Below are 18177 nucleotides of genomic sequence, written 5' to 3' on the forward strand. Positions count from 1 at the left end.
GCTGTCCTCCACTTTTGCTAGTTGGAGCTGGTGTTGAAGGCTCTGCTCCTTTCCCTAATCCCGGGCCGCAGTACACCGAGCCTTCTCAAATCTGGGAAAAAGTCCAGGGTAACTTAAAACCCTGTCACTGAGCACTACAGCCCCAGAGTGATAAGTTCCTCCAACCCTGACTTTTTAATTTCACTTACCACAGGTCTTGTTCTACATAGGCTTGTTTCTACATGTTTTCATTGCCCTAAATCAGTGCTTGCTGGTTAGTGTTTAACAACCAGCTCTTGGGGTTGTTGCTACAAAGCACTGATTTGTAGTGTTTTCCAATTTCATGGTGTAAATAATCTCACCGTATCCAATGTCAAGCCACAAACATAAGATCACTGATCATGGAGTTGGGAAGACATGCTAACAAGTGACTCTCTGGTGTAAGCCAGCTTGAACACACCACTGTCCCTAATCCATCTTCTCTATAGTGGCATGGGCTCTGTGACCTGCCCCCTCACTCTATCCTCACGACGCTTACAGACATCAGAGCAGTGGATGTTATGGAATCATCCACTTACTTAAGACATATTTGAGTCCTAATCAATGCCAGACACGGGAAAGACAGAGCTCAGCAAGAACTGTTTGTGGTGAGCAAAGGAGTCAAATTAAGAAATGGTCAGGGGCTTCCCTGGTGGCGCAGTGGTTAGGAATCCGCCTGCCAATGCAGGGGACACTGGTTCCGCCCCTCCCGCAACTAGAGAAAGCCCCCGCCCAGCAACGAAGACCCAACGCAGCCATAAATAAATAATAAATAAATGGTCAAATGAACGATAAGGATAGCTAGACAAAAGGAGTGTGCTAATCCCTTAAGGGATTTTAAAGTTTAGGGATTGAGACTGAGGGTGGCACGTTGGCACGAGCTGGAAGAAGGGACACCTATAAGGAGGAAGCTGACCTCAGCAAGATGACAGGACATAGGCCCAAAGCACAGGTAAGGCACTTAGCAAGGGGCTCTGTGGCCTTTAGGACTCCTGAGATCAGATGTTGAATTTTAAACTGTCCTTTTCCATGGCGTGAAACCTTGCGATATCTTCAGATCCTCAGGACAGTGGGCTACACAGACACGGGTCCTGTGTCAGTGATTCCTTGGGTGTGGAGGAGGGGGCTTTGCCCAGGTATGGGGCTGGGCAGGGACTGAGAGTGGTCTCCCGCGGCCTCTCCCTGGAGGCCAGGCCAAGATTGTCAACACTGTATCCCAAAGTTCTGGGAGGTGATCAGCAACAAGGCCAGCGGAGGCCCATGGAAGACTAGAGGGGCTACAGGGAACAACTCTGGGATTGCTGGGCCAGACATTCCCTTTCCCCAAAGAGTCCAGAGGAAGAGAACTGTCAGGGTGGGGGATTGGGGAAGGGGTCTCTGGGCGGCAGGCCCCTCCTCCTCGTTGGACCCGGCCTTCCTCTGCTCCTGTAAGCCTCTGTCAACCAGAGCAGGTTTGCCCCAGAAGCCCACCTTCTCCGAGCTGTCCTAACCGGGGTCTTCCAGACCAGGAATGAGGCTCGTTGGGCTCAGCCGGGGTCCTCTCCCCTGAGTCCGCCACCCTCCCCCAGCCCCGCTGCTTCCTTTCTGACCTGGAGAATGGTGGGCTCACGCTTCGTTCATTCATCACATTTACTTGAGGGCCTACTACGTGTCAGGAACTTATGGGGTTACCACAATCAACAAGATAGACCAGCAAATAGTCACACAGATATAGCGGCACACGGGTCAATGCTATGGCGAGCGCGGGAGCGGGTTGACAGATCTGAGCATGTGCTGGGCTCAGGCAGCCACTCTGACCCACACAGTATCCCAGCCGAGCGGTCTGGCCTGCAGCCCCCTCCGCACCTCTCGGGACCCGCTTCCCCCACGCCTCCCCGGCGGCCCTAGTCAAGGTCGGTTTACGGGATGCGTCCTCTGGGAGAGGCGGTTCCCGTTTAATCCGAGCATCCCACCTGGCACATAGGGTGCGCTCAGTAAATAATGGATGGATGGATGTGTGGATAGATGGGTTTACGTGTGCAAGCACACCGCAAGCTGACCACCCGGCAGATGCCGGCGCCAAGCCCCCCTGGCAGCTTCTCGGGGTCTCGGCTGAACCAGTGGGCAGAGGGCGCCCAACAGACTCGCCCCGCCTTCACCTCGCCCCGCCTTCACCTCGCCCCTCCTCCGGGCGGCGCCGCGGCGCCTTCTGGGAAGTGTAGTTCGCGCCTGCGCCCGGAGGGCCGCGGAGGCTGGTCCCCCTCTCCTGGGATGCGACGCCCCACGCCCGCCCCTCCTCAACGGCCTGCGCGCCCGGCCTGGTTTCCTCCTGCGCCGACCTAGGTCGCAGCCGCCGCCGCCGCCGCCGCCGCCGCCGAGGGTCACGCGGCAGCCTGTGGGCGGGGAGCGGGTGCCCCCGGCCGTGCCGGAAGTCAGGAACGGAGGCTGAGTTCGGGATGGCGCGCCAGGTAAGGCTAGCGCGGACGGCGCCGCGAGCCGGGACCCCGCCGCCAGCCGGCAAGAACAGACGGACGCCTCGGCGGGTCTGCTCCACGCGGCGCTGTGCGTGCCTGGAGGGCGGGGGCGAGCCTGAGACCCGCCAGCTTTGGCCGGGCGCGGGGGAGAGTGCTGGTGCGCAGGATTTGGTGCGGAGAAGTCTAGGTCCCCGGCGCCCCCTCCCTTCTCCCCGCCCCGCAGTGTACGCATACTTGGAGTCTCTCTCCACCTTTGGAAACTCGTTCTTTTGGGTTAAGCATCACCCTCTCTTCTTGGCTTTTAATGATAAATTATACTGGGAACGATGGGCACGAAGGCCTAAGGAGAATGAGTAAATCTGTTCACTTTCGTTCTTGGTAGGATCCTGGACTCTGGGCGGGGGGAGGGCATAGAACGAGGTACCGGGTTTTATCCATTAGGTGAGATGTGTAGGTCCGAGAGGTGGAGGGAGAGCCCCATCTGTCATAGCCTGGGACCAGTTTGGGCAAGTTGTGTGAAGGTGCTAGGAAACCTGATGGTACCAAAGGGGAGTTGCTCCTCGTTCTGCTGGGTGGGTCCCTGGGGCCAGCTCTGTAATTGTGGTGGCTCATGAGCTTGGGCCAGCCTCAGACAACTGTGGGCTCCGTGGTTTGAGGGCAGGGGAAGGGATGGTGGTGTTGGGAGAGTGGCTGGGGCCGTCTGTGGCCAGGCAGAGCAGCACTGTGCCAGGACCTTGGCGACATTAATGCCCCACAGGCTCCTGGGAGAAAGGGAGAAGCCAAGCAGTTTGGATGCTGTGGGAACAGGGGCAGTCCCCTCTGCAGATCTGGTTGTGTAGTTAGGGAGCCCATGGACACCCCAGCTCAGATATGCCCGCTGGCCCCATGCTCAGGCCTCCTCGTACCATAGTTTCCTCTTCTGTACAATGAGGGGTTGGATCTTTTAGATCTCATGTTCTGGAGTGTGTCCTCCCATTGTGTAGCTTCATGGAGAAGGTGCCCAGCAGTGGCCTTGAGGAGTGGTAGGTCACAGTCAGAGGGAGAGGAACAGGGACGGCCTCCTGTCTTCCTGTCCAGCAGGACTGCCAGTTGGTCAGGGGCGTGGGAGCACAGCCCGCAGGTGGGGGCAGCAGGGTTCGGGATCCGATCTGGAAGCCCAGAGTCTGAGCCTGAAACATGCTGGGAGACCGGGTTTGTGCTGACGCATGCGTGCGCGCGCACACACACACACACACACTCCTCACTCTTCCTCTGCTTTTTCTGGGTAGGGGGAGACTACTGATGGAACCACCTCCCCTGGCCACAGTCAATTCCCATTCCCGTTTTATAAGAACTTTGTCATGCAAGAGTTTATCTTTTGGCTGAGGTGATGAATGGCCTGGAAACCATCTCTTCCAGATGTCTAAAAGAGCTGGTATATTTAGCCAGGAGATAAAGAGGCACTCAAGGTCAGGAATGGTGTGTGTAAGAGCCCACTCTGCAGCTGGAGGTGGCCGGCTGTGACCTACAGGTGGACGTTAGGCAGACAGATTCGGCTGTAAGAATAGCATTTATCGCGCCCCAGCATTTGTTCCAGGCACTTTTCCTATGTTAATTCATTTAATTGTCACAACATCCCTATGAGAGAGTTTTGGGGTTTTTAAAAATATTTATTTATTTATTTAGTTGCACCAGGTCTTAGTTGCAGCAGGCAGGCTCCTTAGTTGCAGCTCGCGGGCTCCTTAGTTGCAGCACATGGGCTCCTTCGTTGTGGCATGCGAACTCCCAGTTGTGGCATGCACGTGGGATCTAGTTCCCCAACCAGGGATTGAACCCGGTCCCCCTGCATTGGGAGCACGGAGTCCTATCCACTGCATCACCAGGGAAGTCCCGAGAGAGGTTGTTTTGATCCCCATTTTATAGATGAGTTTGCCGAGCCCTTAGCTAATATGAAGCAAAGCAGGGGTTGGAATTCCAGCAGCCTGGCTCCTGAGGTCAAGCCCAAAGCCCCACACTCTGCCCGTTCGTGTTCCAGAACTTCTTAACTGACAGATCAGGCCAACGATGGGACTGTGGTGAGCCCTCCATTGCTATAGGTGTTCAAGGAGAAATTGAAGAACCCCCCTGTTGTGAGTGGAAGTTGGCACTAAATGTTCACTGATCCTTAAAGGTTCAGTTGTCGGTGATTTCTAGTTCACAGACATGCTATGGTGGACAGCTGGCCCCTGGTGGGAGGAGAGGGTCCCGTTCACCCGAGTAGTTTTCATTCTGGCAGGCGGGGCAGGTTCTGCCCAGTCTCTGGCCGTGACTGGAGGGCAGCTCTCCCCTGGCCCTGTGATTCTAAACTTAGAATGTGTCAGAATCATCTGGGAAGCTTGAAAATGTCAATTTCTGGGCTCTGAAAGCACTAAACATAATCATGATTTAGTAGATCTAAGATGAGGTGAGAAAATCAGTCTTAATTAAAAGGAAATTCTGAAGTAAATCCTTTGAACCTAAAAGCCTTTCTGTTTTTTCAGATGTTAGGTAGTAAATAGCTTCTGATGGGAGAAGATAAGGACAGAGTATTTTTCACCCAGTTTGACAAACAGAGAAGCTGTCTGCTGACTTGAACTAGCTCTGCAACAGACCTGCCACTTGGCTCTGCTGGACCCTTACTCTCCCCACTTCCTGCTCCAGCAAGGGCCATGCCATTTGGACTCTGCCATTATCAGTGGCTACAGGATTAGCCACCCAAGACCCTACCCCTCCCCTCCATCACCACCTTGAAAATCTTGTTAAAAGTTCAGCTTTTATTAAGAGGTTACTGAGAATGAGAATTTGTTTGTTACAGATACTCCCATAATCTATCGCCACAAACTGTACTGGGTAATAATGATTTTCTAAAAAGTGGATGTTTGGGACTTCCCTGGCAGTCCAGTGGTTAAGACTCTGTGCTTCCAATGCAGGGGACGTGGGTTTGATCCCTGGTCTGGAAACTAAGATCTCGCGTGCCGCAAGGCGTGGCCAAAAAAAAATAAAAGTGGTTGTTTGATGCTTGGTTTGTTAAGGTTTACTGATCTGATAGGTTATAGTCACAGTCAAGCAGAGTCTAGGGTCGTAGACTTGGCCCCTGGCTGTCTGCCCGCTCCTGCCGCATCACCCCTCCTTGCTTTGGAACCTTCGCCCCAAGCCCAGGATAAAGTACTTGAGCAGCTGCCTGCGTAGGGCCATCCTGTCAATCAAACGAGAGATCTGAAGTGCTCGGAAGTGTGTAGGAATCACCCCTCTGCTGATGTTTAGGCCCCCTGTGTGTGACATCTCACTTAGCATCCGAGTGGGTTAGAGGGAGGGACAGGGATGGATGGAGCTGAGAGGCTGGCTGGGGTCTCACGCACCTGGTCCACATATAAAATGTGGCGTGTTGGGGAAAGTGTACAGGCAGAGAAGGTACCACGACCCCAGCTCTCATCTCCAGAGAGGGAGGTGTCGAGGCCATGTCAGTTCTCAGCGTGGCTGGTGTTCCCTAGAGAGGGCTGGGGGCGGGGCCTCATTAGACAGGCGGGCCCTCTGCAGCTCGGTAGCTGGGATCTGCGTGTTCTTCCCTTGAGCTAAGGGACCTGCAGAGCCAGCCCTGTGTGGAGCTGCCAGAAGGTGGAGAAGACGTGGCCTCGAAGCCCACCTTGGCTCTCCTTACCGGCCTCCTATAAAATGGGCGTGTGTTTTGGGTGGCATTTTTGTTTTGCAGGTGCAGAGCCTGGTGTCGGTCGGTGTATCCCCCCCGCTTATAATTCTCAGGGGGATCAACGTACACTAACCAGACTCACAAAGGACAGAGAGATAAATCAGAATATGCCAGTTCCTTAACTTACGGTGAAAAATAGAGCTGACAATCAAACTGGAACTATTTGGTGGCCGATTACGTGTTTGACCACCTAACGTGAAATCTGCATGGGAAGCCCAGGGTTAACAGAGTCTGAGCACAGAGGTTTGCTGGATAAGCTGGCATCGTGGAGCCAGGATGGCCTGAAGCACCCGTCTCCCTTAGGAAGAGCCCTGCGGTGCAGGACAGAGACTCTTGTCACCTGGGCAAGGCCAGGAAGCCCAGACAGATTCTGGAGCCCCCAGTGCCCTTCTCTAGGCGTGGTCCATGGTGACAGTGCCGCAGTGTTGGTGCCTTCTCCCCTCGGGCAGCAGTGACCTGGTTCCAGCCCCTCCGCCTGCCCTCCAGCCTCCCTGACAGGTCCAAAGGCCAGGACCTAGGGCTTCCAAACTCCCTGCCATTGCTAGGGCCCCTCCAGGTGGCCGATCTTTCCTCCAGGGCTTGGTTTGACTTGTTTCCAGGCTCTGGGGCCACTTACTTTTCTCTAGCGCATTGGTCATAGTGGGAACTTAACACGTATTTGAGTATCTAAGGGAAAAGAGAGTGAAGTAATTGTAACTCCTTGACCCTCTCCTGCCCCCTCCCCACTTTTCCTTGGCTGTGGTGGTGAGAGAGTGGGACTACTGATAGGGGGTGCCAACCTTTTTGATTCTGTGACCCTCTTTCTTAACGTTGAAAACTTAGTACATTAGAATTTAGCCTTTCCATGTATTTTAAAATAAATTCAGCATTACCTTTAAAGGACACACATGTGTTCATCACAACAGCATCTATAAACGTGTGCATGCAGCCTGCTGGCAGTGTTTGTCCCCATTCAGCCCCTGGGCCTGTTGGGACAAGTCTGAGCCTCCCGAACATTGACAAAAAGCTAACCAGTCGTCGATCTAAAGGAGAAATAGAGAATTTTATTCACGCCAACCTGAGGATTATAACCCGAGAGACAGTCTTTCAGAAAACTCTGAGGACTGTTCCACTTGTTAGAGGTCCAAGGCACAGTTATGTACATTCTAGAGACAAAGGATCGTTTGTCAAAATGACACACTGACATTTTACATAAAGTTCACCAAAGATACACAGTCCAGATCTACACGTACAGCAGGTCACCATGACCCCATACAGAATTAAGAAAAGAATGAAGAAGGAAAAAACGCATTGATCTTTATGGTTGAGCAGACATTCCTGCCTTTGTGGAAGTCTGCTTAACGTATGATGTAGATGCCCATTGCACGTTAGGGGGGCCCAGCACAGGCAGGGAGTACGTTATGCTTCAGTTTCCTTGTTCTGCCGTAAAAACAAATTTTATTCCATCACGGTCCACAGAGCAGACAGGGACTCCCTAACCAAAGCGTCTCCCTGCTCCACCAGCTCCAGGGTTCCCGAGCCTGGCTGGGATTCAGACTCTGGGAGGGAGGGACGGAAGAAGAGGAGAGAGGAACAGAGGACAGAGCGAGGCAGGTGGGCTGTGGATGCCAGGAGGGAGGCGTGAGTGGAAGCAGCGGGGGACGAGGCTGCAAAGCTAGGGCCAGGCTGGGTCGTGAGGCCTCCCTGCCAGATGTGCTAGGTGGGACACCCTCTGGGCCCGCACAGTGCTCGTGTCCTGTTGGGAAGTGTAATGGGGCCCTGTGTCGGGGTCCCTGAGACCACCCCAGGGTCAGTGATTTGCTAGGAGGCCTCCCGGGACCCGTCGTACAGTTGTATTCACGGCTGTGACTCGTTACAGCCAGAGGACACAGTCGCGATCAGCCGAGGGGAAAGGCACGGGGGCAGAGTCCCGACGGAGCAGGAGACGCGTCCTCTCCTGGTGGCGTCACACAGGTCGTGCTTAATTCTTCCAGCCGTGAGTTGTGACAACCGGTGTGAAATGTTCTCTCCCGGGGAAGCTCACTAGAGACTCAGGGTTTTCACTGGATGCAGGCCATGTAGACACCCTCCTCCTGGCGTGTACTGAAATCCCGGAGTCCCAGAAGGAAAGCAGTGTTCAGCATCAACCACACTGTTTGTACAAACAGTCTGGGCCCAGCAAACCATCCTTATCAGTCAGGAAACCGTGGGAACCTCCCCAAATCCAAGTTCCCCAGCACCAGCCTCAGGCCAGCCTCGCAGGCAAACCTTTCTCGGGGCAGCAGTGTCAGGCCTGCTCTTCCATACGGACCTGAACTTTGGCTACGATCTCTCTGTCCAGAAGGCCAGGAAGAGATGAGGGTGGCTCTTTGAGAGATGTTTCGGAGAGCATCTGAGCGTGTTCCCGAGAGGAGGTGCCCGTACCCAGCCAGGGGTCAGAGGTTAGTTCAGGAGAGCCCGCTGGCCTGCTGAGCGGCTGTCCGGTGGTCAGAATGCACAGGGGGCCGAGGAGGAAGAGACTGCGGTGTCTGACCACTTGTGGGCCTTCGGACTCTGGACCAAAGGCAGGTAGCCCGTGGAGAGGCTGCCTCCAGCCGGGTGTGTCCTCGTGGTGCCAGCGGTCAGCGGGAGACAGAGCGGGGAGCAGATGCCATTGGTGACAAGGCCATGGTTGGTAGCGGCGATGGTTTTTACATTTATTTATTTATGGCTGTGTTGTGTCTTCGTTACTGCACAGGCTTTCTCTCGTTGCGGCGAGCAGGGGCTACTCTTCTCTGCAGTGTACAGCCTTCTCATTGCGGTGGCTTCTCTTGTTGTGCAGCACGGGCTCTAGGCGCGTGAGCTTCAGTAGCTGTGGTGCGTGGGCTTCAGTAGTTGTGGTTCGCGGGCTCTAGAGCGCAAGCTCAGTAGTTGTGGCGCACAGGCTTAGTTGCTCCACCTGGACCAGGGCTCGAACTCGTGTCCCCTGCGTTGGCAGGTGGATTCTTAACCACTGCGCCACCAGGGAAGTCCCACAGCGATGGTTTTTAAAATCACTCACTTTGAGTTGATGAAACAAGGCAGTAGATTATCTTTGCTTTATTAGGAGTGTCTTCATTTTATGTAGTAATTTTTTTCTTACAGATAAATAGTTTAGCATTTGTTCCTAAGCCAGAAGGACCCTTCCCGTAATTTATATTCTGCTTAATATAAATATAAACTTTGTGCTTAATTTGCATGAAGTTAATTTTTGCTGTAATTTAAAATACATGCCTTCGAGATGCTCGTCATCTTCTAGGGTCTGACGGCCATTTTAAAGCCCACTTAATGACTATTTTTAAAGAAATTAGGACAAAATGTTTCTTTAATCTTACGAAGCCTGCTCCAAAGGCTCTGGAGGAGGATCCTGCCTCACCTCTTCCAGCTTCTGGTGGCCCCGGGCATTCCTTGGCTTGTGGCTGCATCACTCCAACCTCCGTCTCCATTGTCACATGGACTTTTCCTGCCTGTGGGTCTGTCTCTGTTCCTCTTCTTTTAAGGACACCAGTCATATTGGATTAAGGACCTGCCTTATTCCATTATGACCTCATCTTAACTAATTACATCTGCAGCAACCCTATTTTCAAATAAGGCCACGTTCTCAGGTACTGGGGTGAAGACTTTGGCGTAACTTTTGGGGGACACAGTTGACCCCCGTCACTGTCTCTTGAGCAGACTCCCGTTGCCCCTTTGCCCGTTCCCATGTGTCAGGCGCCCGCCCCACGCTCTCTGTCACTACTCCCCCCGCTCTGGTGTCCACCTGGAGACACAGGCAAGCTGAGGATGACGAGGCGGGCCTTGCCGGGAGGGAACCAGCCAACTCCCCTGAGATTGTGCCCACAGGTGTCCATGGCCTTCCAGGACCTGGCCGTGCGGTTCTCCGAGGACGAGTGGCGGCTGCTGGGGGAGGGGCAGAGGGCGCTCTACCTGGACGTGATGCGGGAGAACTACGAGACGCTGGCCTCCCTGGGTGAGGGGCAGGCAGGAGCTGGCTGGCGGGTGGACGGGAGGCCGGGTCCTGAGTCGCTCTGGACCCTGGGACCCACTGGGCCTTGGGCTTTGTTTACACAATGAGGTGGCGTCGAGAGCCTTGCGCTGAGCTGGGGGCCTCGCGGGTCTTTTATGCTGCCGTTTCTGTGGACTGTACTAGGGTGCTGGGTGTGATTCAGTGGGGGCCCTAACAGACTGGCAAAGCAGCACTGGTCCCCGAGGTTCTGACTGTCCCTGGGGTTTGGGTGGCCATACGGACACACACGTGCACAGGTGCGTGGATTGCAGGTGCCTGGGCTGCTGGCACGATCGCGTGTGGGAGGGCGGAGGCCGGCTTCCACTCTCAGGGGACTGTCCCTCTTTTCTTTCCCAGGGACAGTGGAGCTGCTGCCCCTCTCTGCCTTCCTGTGTCCCTCGGAGCCTGGAGGAGCCGTGGGGGGCGGGGGCTGTGCTGCTGATGGGCAGGACCCTCCGCGGGGAGGAGGGCCCCTGGGTGAGTAATCTTGGCGGACGAGGACAGGCCCTTTTGGGGTCCTGGTCCTCCTGGGTAGGCTAGGCCCAGGTGGACTCACTCGTGTCCTCCCCACGTGTCCTCAGCCCCTGGCTCCGTTCCTTCCGGGACGCTGTGACCGCAACCCTCCCTGCCTCGCCACACCGACCCCTCCGTGACCTTTCACCCCTCATCCCTCTGGGCCGGGAGCCTGGTACACTGTTGCCCATCGCATGAAGTGCTCAGAAGAAAGCTGGGGTCACCCTTGGAGAGCTTTCCCCCCTTAGGTCCCCTTTCCGCCACCACCCGTGCAGAGCCAGCCTGCAGCCCCTGAAGGTCCAGAGGCTTTGGGCGGTGGATGTGGTCCAGAGGGTGCCCGGAAAGGCAGGGGCCCGGATAGTGGCAGGGCACAGGGAGGCAGCCCTCCTTGGCGGTCCCCTCAGAGGAGTAACAGGGAACGAGCAACAGGAGCTCAGTTACCCGTGGTCCCCAGCGTCCTGCTCCTGGCTGTGCCCTGAGCCCAGGTCCTCTTTGTCTGCGGACATGGGTCTCTCCTTTGCTGCCCCTCACGTGGTGGGAGGATTACATGAGACGCAGCGTGACGCCACAAGCAGCAGCATGAGTGCCGAGCTAATGCGGGGGGTCCCCTGTGGCCTCTTGGCAGGAGGAGCCCCCCAGCACAGCCTGCACCTCAGCGCCCTGGTGCAGCTGGTGAAGGAGATCCCAGAGTTCCTGTTCGGGGAAGTCAGCCCTGAGAGCGGGGGAGCCAGCATGGACGGGGAGGGGGCGAGCCCCGAGGGTGAGTCGACAGCGGGCGGGCCCTCTGCATCCCACAGACAAGTTCAAGCTGTGGGCAGCGCTGTGCGCCTGCCGGGCCCCTGCCAGGCCCTGGGTGGAGTCGCCCCATTGCATGAACCCGGGCAGCGTGCCTGTCCTCTGAGTGCGTGGATCGTGGTGAGACAGCAGCTTCTAACTCTTCTCTACTGGCTCTGCCTGGCCTCATCCACGCCCTTGGGGCCCCCGTCGTGGCGTGCCCTGCGTGGTGGGCGAGGCCAGCCCTGTTCTGTAGATGAGCGGCCAGGCCCCCCGAGCCTGCAGTCTTCCTGCCTCACCAGACTCTCCCTCCTTCCCCAAGCTCTGCTCGCTGGCACTCTTACCTCCTCAGGGGTCTGTCCCCAGCAGCCCCAGCCCGTAGGGTTCCTTTGAGTCCGCTCAGCTGATGGTCGGGTGAGAAGGATCTTGTCAGAACGAGACCTAGACTGTGAATCTACGTGTCAGAGCCCGGAGGTGACAGGGCAGAGGCTACTGACGTCCTGGCCGCTGTTAGTGGAACACGGCAGGGAAGGGCCAGGATGGGACAATGGTGGGGGCATTTTGCCTCCTGCAGGGCTTAATTCCAGTGTCCCGCCCCCAGCAGCAGCTGTGATGGGGGATACTTGCCCTCTCCGAGGCTTGCTTGGCTGCCTTCCGGACACACCTGTCGGCCGGCCTGGCCTGGCCGCCATGCCCCGCGGCAGCTCATCCCGCAGCCCGCCCAGAGCCAGGGGGCAGGGGAGCCCCCTCCCCATCAGTGAGTATGACCCAGCACGGGGGCCCCAGGGAGCAGGCCTAGTGCTGGCCTCCACCCATGGACCAGCGAAGATGCGGGGTGCTCGGCCCCACTCGCGGGGTGCTGTGTGCAGTGTGCCTGCGGCACCGGACCTGACTCTCAGAGCTTCTCGCCAGGGCAGCGTTAATAGACGGGGAGGGCAAGGTGGCCACTGGAATTTCTCTGGGCCTCATTTTATTTAAAAATTTTTGCAAATTATACATTTGTCTGAATATCTGTTTTTATCTGAAACATTTCAAATTAATCTGGCATAAAATTGGCACTCCTGAAAAACATACCCCATTTAGCCTGTAGTTTCAGGTGTCACCTGGCACCTTTGCCACGTGCCCAGCTTTGAGAAACATGTACAAGGCTTGGGCCTGCGTGTTGAGGCTATGGGCCTATGCCCTGCTGAGCCAGAGTCAGAGGCTGGGGGTGGGGGAGGGTCCCGGAGTGGACAGTCCTGTGCTTACATTTACACCAGAAGGAGACAGGGAGAGACCCTGCCTTCCCCAGGATGAACTCCTGGAACAAGCCTGCGGGAGCTGGCTCTGCCGCAAATCCAAGTTCCCAGGACTTGGCTGCCCCTCAGGGATTAGAGCCTGGAGAGGCCTGTCCTCTCGGGGGACCAGATCCTGGGTGACTTCTCAGGGTCGGGAGCTGGGGCTAGAGAGGCCTTCCTGTCTCTCCTGCAACAGAAACTACTGACGTGCCAAGGCCTGTAGAGGAGGAAAGCCCAGGAGCCCCCAGCCAGGAGCCTAGCCCTCCTACCTGTAGCCCCGGCAGGCGGAAGAGCCACAGGAATCAGGAGAGAGGGGCCACGGGGGCAGGTGAGGGGCTGCCTTTCCCGAGGGCGGGGCCTGCGCCGGAGCTGAGGGGGTGGGAAAAGGGAGGCGTCGTGTGGCTCCCACCTCAGCCTCCTGACCGCCCGGCGTGGCGCTCAGACGTCGCCCGCATTCTCACGGGTGGGAAATCTGACCCTGAAGGTCCCACAGCTGCCGCATTCAGGGCTGCCCTGAGCGTGCGGGCCTTGCAGGAGCTGCAGGAACCTCTCCTGGGAACAGCCCCCTGCAAGGCCTCATCAACTGCCTGAAGGAAATCCTCGAGCCCGGGCCCCAGCAGCCCGAGCGGCCCCTGCGCTTACTGCCGCCAGCCCGCAGCCTGGGTGCGTCCCAGCTGACCGGAGCAGAGCTGCGGCCCGGGAGCCCGCCCTGGGCAGGTGAGTCCCTGCGGACCTGTCTCCTCATGCCAAGGTTTCTGAGCCCGTGGAATTGCCCTTTGATGGATCTTTGTCTATAAATATAACATCCTCCCTGAGGATCATCGCCAACTTGGCCGTTCCAGTATCATCAGTGTCACATTTCTGGAGCCAGATGGCTGTCTTAGGGGAACAGCATTGGTCAGCTGGTGTAAGAAAACTCAGACTTTGCCCTGGGTTCTTTGGGTTCTTTACTCGTCCTGATATGGGACACCTGAGGAGGAGATGATGAGTGATGTCACTTCATGTTGACACGAAGTGGGATGCCTGCGGTGGGCTTGGGGGAGCAGGGTGACGTGGTGGGGGCAGGAGCCCCAGCCCTGGACCCTGACACCTGTTAGCCGGGCAGACTGTGAGACGCTCCTCCAGGCTTTGAGCCTTGGTTTCCAGTCTGTAAAAGGGGATAATTGTTCCCACCTTAGAGGGCTGTTGTGAGGCGTAGGTACACTCTGTGTGTGTGTGTGTGTGTGTGTGTAAAAAGCTTGGGCCTCCTCAAATTAAGTTCTGTTCAGGGCCCAGAGAACCATCTAGTAGCAACCCAGTCCACCCACTTCCTTTGTTTGTACCCAGAGTGGCACCATATGCTCTGCCCGTAGGGTGCATTTTCACATCCTCCTTTCATCCATCCAGTTCTGGGAGGTGTGTAGACAGGCATTTTTAAACCAAGCACTAAGAAGACGGTGGCCTGTGCAAGGTTGAGTGAGTTGTAAGAAGACCTGCATCTCCAGATTTCTGGCCTTGGACCTTTGAACTGAATTCCCCTTTTGGCTGTTTGTCTCCGAGCCTGAAGTCGCCGATTCAGGGGCAACGTGTGTTCCTTTTTTCTGTAGTGAAGACAGAGACAGCCTCAGGGGCTTGTCCCCTCCAGAGTCTGCTGAACTGTCTGAAGGAGATCCCAGAGGCCCGGGACAAGCAACCCAGCCCCTCAGGAGCAAGGGACCCATGGCTGCAGGAGGACCCAGGGGCCTGGAAAAGGAATTCTGGAGGTAAAGGCCACTGGCTGGGCAGGGAGGCCCCTGGACGTCAACCACTGCCTTTCTCCACTCCAAGCAGGGCAGTAGGTGACCCTCCACAGCCAGACACTCGGGCGTCCACATCAGTGTGTCGGTTGGAGTAGCCAGACGTCGGGGATCGTGCTGTAAAAGGGCGTAGGCGAGTAGGAGGTGCAGCAGTGCAGTGACATTCCAGATTGGCTCTTACAGTAGGAGCTGAGGGTTCCAGAGGAAGCAGGGGATGGTTGGGAGGGAGAGAGACGGAAAATAGGAGACGTAGCTCCAGGCAGTAGACGTGCCGGGTATCATTTTGACGAGGGGGTTCTTGTCACATTCGCATGGGCTCACCACTGGTCATCAGCGTCCCAGAACTTTGAGATGGGCGTGCTGCCCTTGAGATGGATCTGAGATGGGCGTGCTGCCCTTGAAGGCAGGACCCTGGCTCGGTGCTGCCGGGGGTGGGCTGCTTGGCATCATCCCTCAGCAGAAATCTCTGGAGGCGGGGGTGGGACTGGGTCCATCTGCTGATGATTGAGCAGCGACGACCTTGGAGCTGAGGCGGCTGTGGAGGCCGGGGGCCTTCGATGCCCCATCCTAACCCTATGAGAAGGCCTCATGCGGGGCTTCCCACAGGGCCCCGCCCCTTCCAGACCCCTCCACCCGGGCCTGGTCCTGGAGCCGGCAGCGTGCTCTCTGCAGTGAAGGTGGAGGACGGCTGGGCCCAGGGGCCCCCAGAGCCCACATCCTGTCAGCTCAGCAAGCGGACCCACGGCCCTTCTGCCGCGGGCAGCCCTGGGGACAATGGAGGCACCGCCTGGGTCCAAGTGCCCAGCTGGGGCTCTGCAGCTCGAGGTGAGGCCTGGGCTTGTCTGCTCGAGTCTTCCCGGGTGGGGTTCTCAGCGCCCACAGGGGACGGGGCACCTGCCTGTCTCCTGGGTGGAGAGGCATCCACCTGGCCATCCTTCTCAGGCAGTTAATCCCTTCCCTTAATTCCCGTCCTCCTTAACCCAGGCCCTTGCCCAGGAAGCCTTCCACTGTAAGGACCGTGGTCTTGCAGAGAATTCCCGATAGCTGGGAAGCTGGCCCCTACGTGTGGCTCTCCCACCTCTGCCCCTGGGCCTGAGTACAGCTGGCGTTGCTTCCCCAGATTGGGGAGCAGAAAGCAGATCAGAGCCCGCACAGAAGGGTGTCCTGCCCGGCAGGCTCCCACGCCTGGTACAGGACTCGCCACCCCTGTGGAAGGCAGGCCAGGCAGCCAGCCGGGGCTGGGCCGGGGGGATGGGCCAGAGATGGTGATGGGGCATCTCCCCTATCCCAGCCGGCAGCGCCTCGAGCTCACCCCTGGAAGCCCTGGAGGCCTGTCTGAGGGGCATCCCCCTGAGTGGGTCGTTACCTTCCCAGCCGCCGGCCAGCTCTTGGTCCCGGAGCCCCCAGCCAGGAGACCCTGGGTCTCAGAGGCCCGAGCTGCAGCGCCTCGGATCACACAGCAGAGGTAGACTGCGTCATGGGCTCGGGGTGGCGTTTGTCCCTGTGCACAGAACAGGGGATGCCAAGGACACCGTCGGGTCCACCCTCCTCATCCCAGGCCTCAGGGGTGCAGCCCTTCTCCCCCAGCCCCCTCTCACGCCTACCCGCAAACAGCCTCTGCATTTGGTGGAAGCCAGTTAAACTCTTCTGCCCACTGTCTCCACTGAGAGGTTCACTTACCCTCTAGGCCCACAAGACCAGTGGTTGGGTTTATGTGGGTTAACGTGCTACGGGATTTTAATCAGCGCCACGAGTGCCCTCACCTAAGGGGAGATCCCAGTGGGAGAGGCGTTGGGGCCGGTCTGGGCGCCCGTCCACAGCCCAGGGCCCAGGGGACCTCTTCTCCTGTGGTTTTCCCATGACGCCAGCTGTGCTGTGTCCCGCAGAGGTGGTCTTGGGGCCTCTTCTGGCTCTGGGCCTGCAGGGCTGCATGAGAGACCCCTGCCCTCCCTGCAGGCTCCCAAGGCACCTCCACCAGCTTCTCTTCGTCCAGCAGCATTGACGGGGACCTGGATTTCCAGAGCCCTGCGGGCAGCCAGGGGCATCGGCCTGGAAAAGGTGAGCTGGCCGGCCTGAGGCTGGGAGTGGATTCTGGGGAAGGACAGGAGGCGCCCGCCCTGCCCACCGCCACGTGTCCGGCCCAAGCAAGTCAGGCTGTCGTGCCCGGTGCCGACAGCAGAGCGGGGATGCCACGGCGGGAGCAGACGCAGGACCTGTTTTGGGGGGCGGGGGTCTCTTTTAGTGACTTGGCTCAGAAGGGGCAGGACGACATCTAAGATGTCTTAAAAAGTAAAAAGATCTCCTTTAACATCAAATTCTTCCTTATCCCAGCCACGAAGAAGTCAGTGTCTGTCATATTCACTGACTCTCCAACTTAAGGAAAAACGTCTTGAGGTTTGTGTGAAACCACCTTAGAGGGTGTGTTTGGTGCCTGCGCGTCGGGGTACCTCCTCGTGGAGGCCGCCATGTGAGCTGTCCCCTCTTTGGGACCTTGCAGGACTGGACCTTTTTCTCCACCTGAATAATCCCAGTGCTCTCTGCCTGCCTTGTCCATGGACACCCGGTCCCCGGGGCTCTCCTCTGTGTTTTGGCCTCTCCCACTGTCAGTGGAAAGGCCTGGAGCTGCACCCAGGGCTCTGCGCCAGGCCAGCTGGGGCCATCGGGCCGGCCTGGGGCCTCCGGTGTCCCTGGGCCTGGGTCCCTGCACCTGCCACGGGTTAGCCCCTTGGGTGGGGGTGGGGGGGCTTTTACCTCCCAACATGCAGCCGAATTTTCTTTTTAATTTTTAGTTCTTAGTAGGTAATAGATCGTTCAGTCTTGCTTAAAAGCTACGGAAGGTTGCGGAGGAAGGGTGGCGTCTGCCTCCCTCTGCTGCCCTGTGTTGCTGAGCCACCCGCTGCTGTGACTTCCAGGGACGTTGCATGTGGCTCGGCATCCTGCGTGCAGCTTCTCCACCGTGCTTTCTGTCTTCATGCTTCCCTTTGGCGTCTTCCCACGTTTGGTCTTAGCATCCTCAGCGCTGTGCTGCCCCCTCCTCTCTTCCCCGCAGCTGCGTGGTGGGCTGCGGTCGGTACCAGGACATTCCTTCTCGAGCATCCTCTGTCAACAGACCTGGTTTTCTGAGTCACCCAAACGGCGGGCGATCTCACGCTGCCTTGTAGGAGCTTCCAGCCCAGCTCCCCAGCTCCCCGTGTTGCCCCAGAACTCAGCAGCGTCCGTGGGGAAAGCTGTGTGTGGGGTTCCTCTCGTGACTTTGCAATTCCAGCCTCACAGTGGCCTGAAGCTCTGGCAGTGTCTCTTTTCTCCTGCTCTGCCTGGCCCAGCATCAGCAAATGCCTTCAGGGAAGAGCATGGCTGAGGTGACAGCTGACCCAGGAAGGGCCTTTTCTAGAATTTCCGTCCGGGGACTTCCCTGGTGGTCCAGTGGTTAGGACTCCGTGCTTCCATTGCCGGGGGCGCGGGTTCAGTCAGTGGTCAGGGAACTAAGATCCCACATGCCGCATGGCACAGCCAAAAAAGAAAAAAGAAAAAGAATTTCAGTTCATCTGGTTCCTATTGTATCCACAGCTCTGTCACTAGAAATACGATTTTGGCAATTTGGTTTTTTCCCAAGTTGAAAGGCATTAGCGTTGCCCTTTTTTTTTTTTTTTTTTTTTTGTGG

General features: G+C 57.2%; 1 protein-coding gene across 1 annotated transcript in view; it reads left to right on the forward strand.

The window, feature by feature from the left end:
* The first annotated feature begins 9997 nt into the window (after positions 1-9997).
* Positions 9998-18177, forward strand: part of KRABD3 (KRAB domain containing 3) — a 17517-nt gene continuing 9337 nt past the window's right edge. The window contains 10 exon segments of the mRNA XM_024754497.1: positions 9998-10141; positions 10535-10654; positions 11316-11450; positions 12066-12221; positions 12938-13069; positions 13276-13458; positions 14328-14483; positions 15123-15341; positions 15808-15981; positions 16473-16574. Coding sequence (XP_024610265.1) covers positions 10021-10141; positions 10535-10654; positions 11316-11450; positions 12066-12221; positions 12938-13069; positions 13276-13458; positions 14328-14483; positions 15123-15341; positions 15808-15981; positions 16473-16574 — 1498 coding nt within the window. The 5' untranslated portion in view covers positions 9998-10020.

Source organism: Neophocaena asiaeorientalis, unplaced genomic scaffold, assembly GCF_003031525.2.
Source record: "Neophocaena asiaeorientalis asiaeorientalis breed wild unplaced genomic scaffold, Neophocaena_asiaeorientalis_V1.1 scaffold407, whole genome shotgun sequence".
Lineage (NCBI taxonomy): Eukaryota > Metazoa > Chordata > Mammalia > Artiodactyla > Phocoenidae > Neophocaena > Neophocaena asiaeorientalis.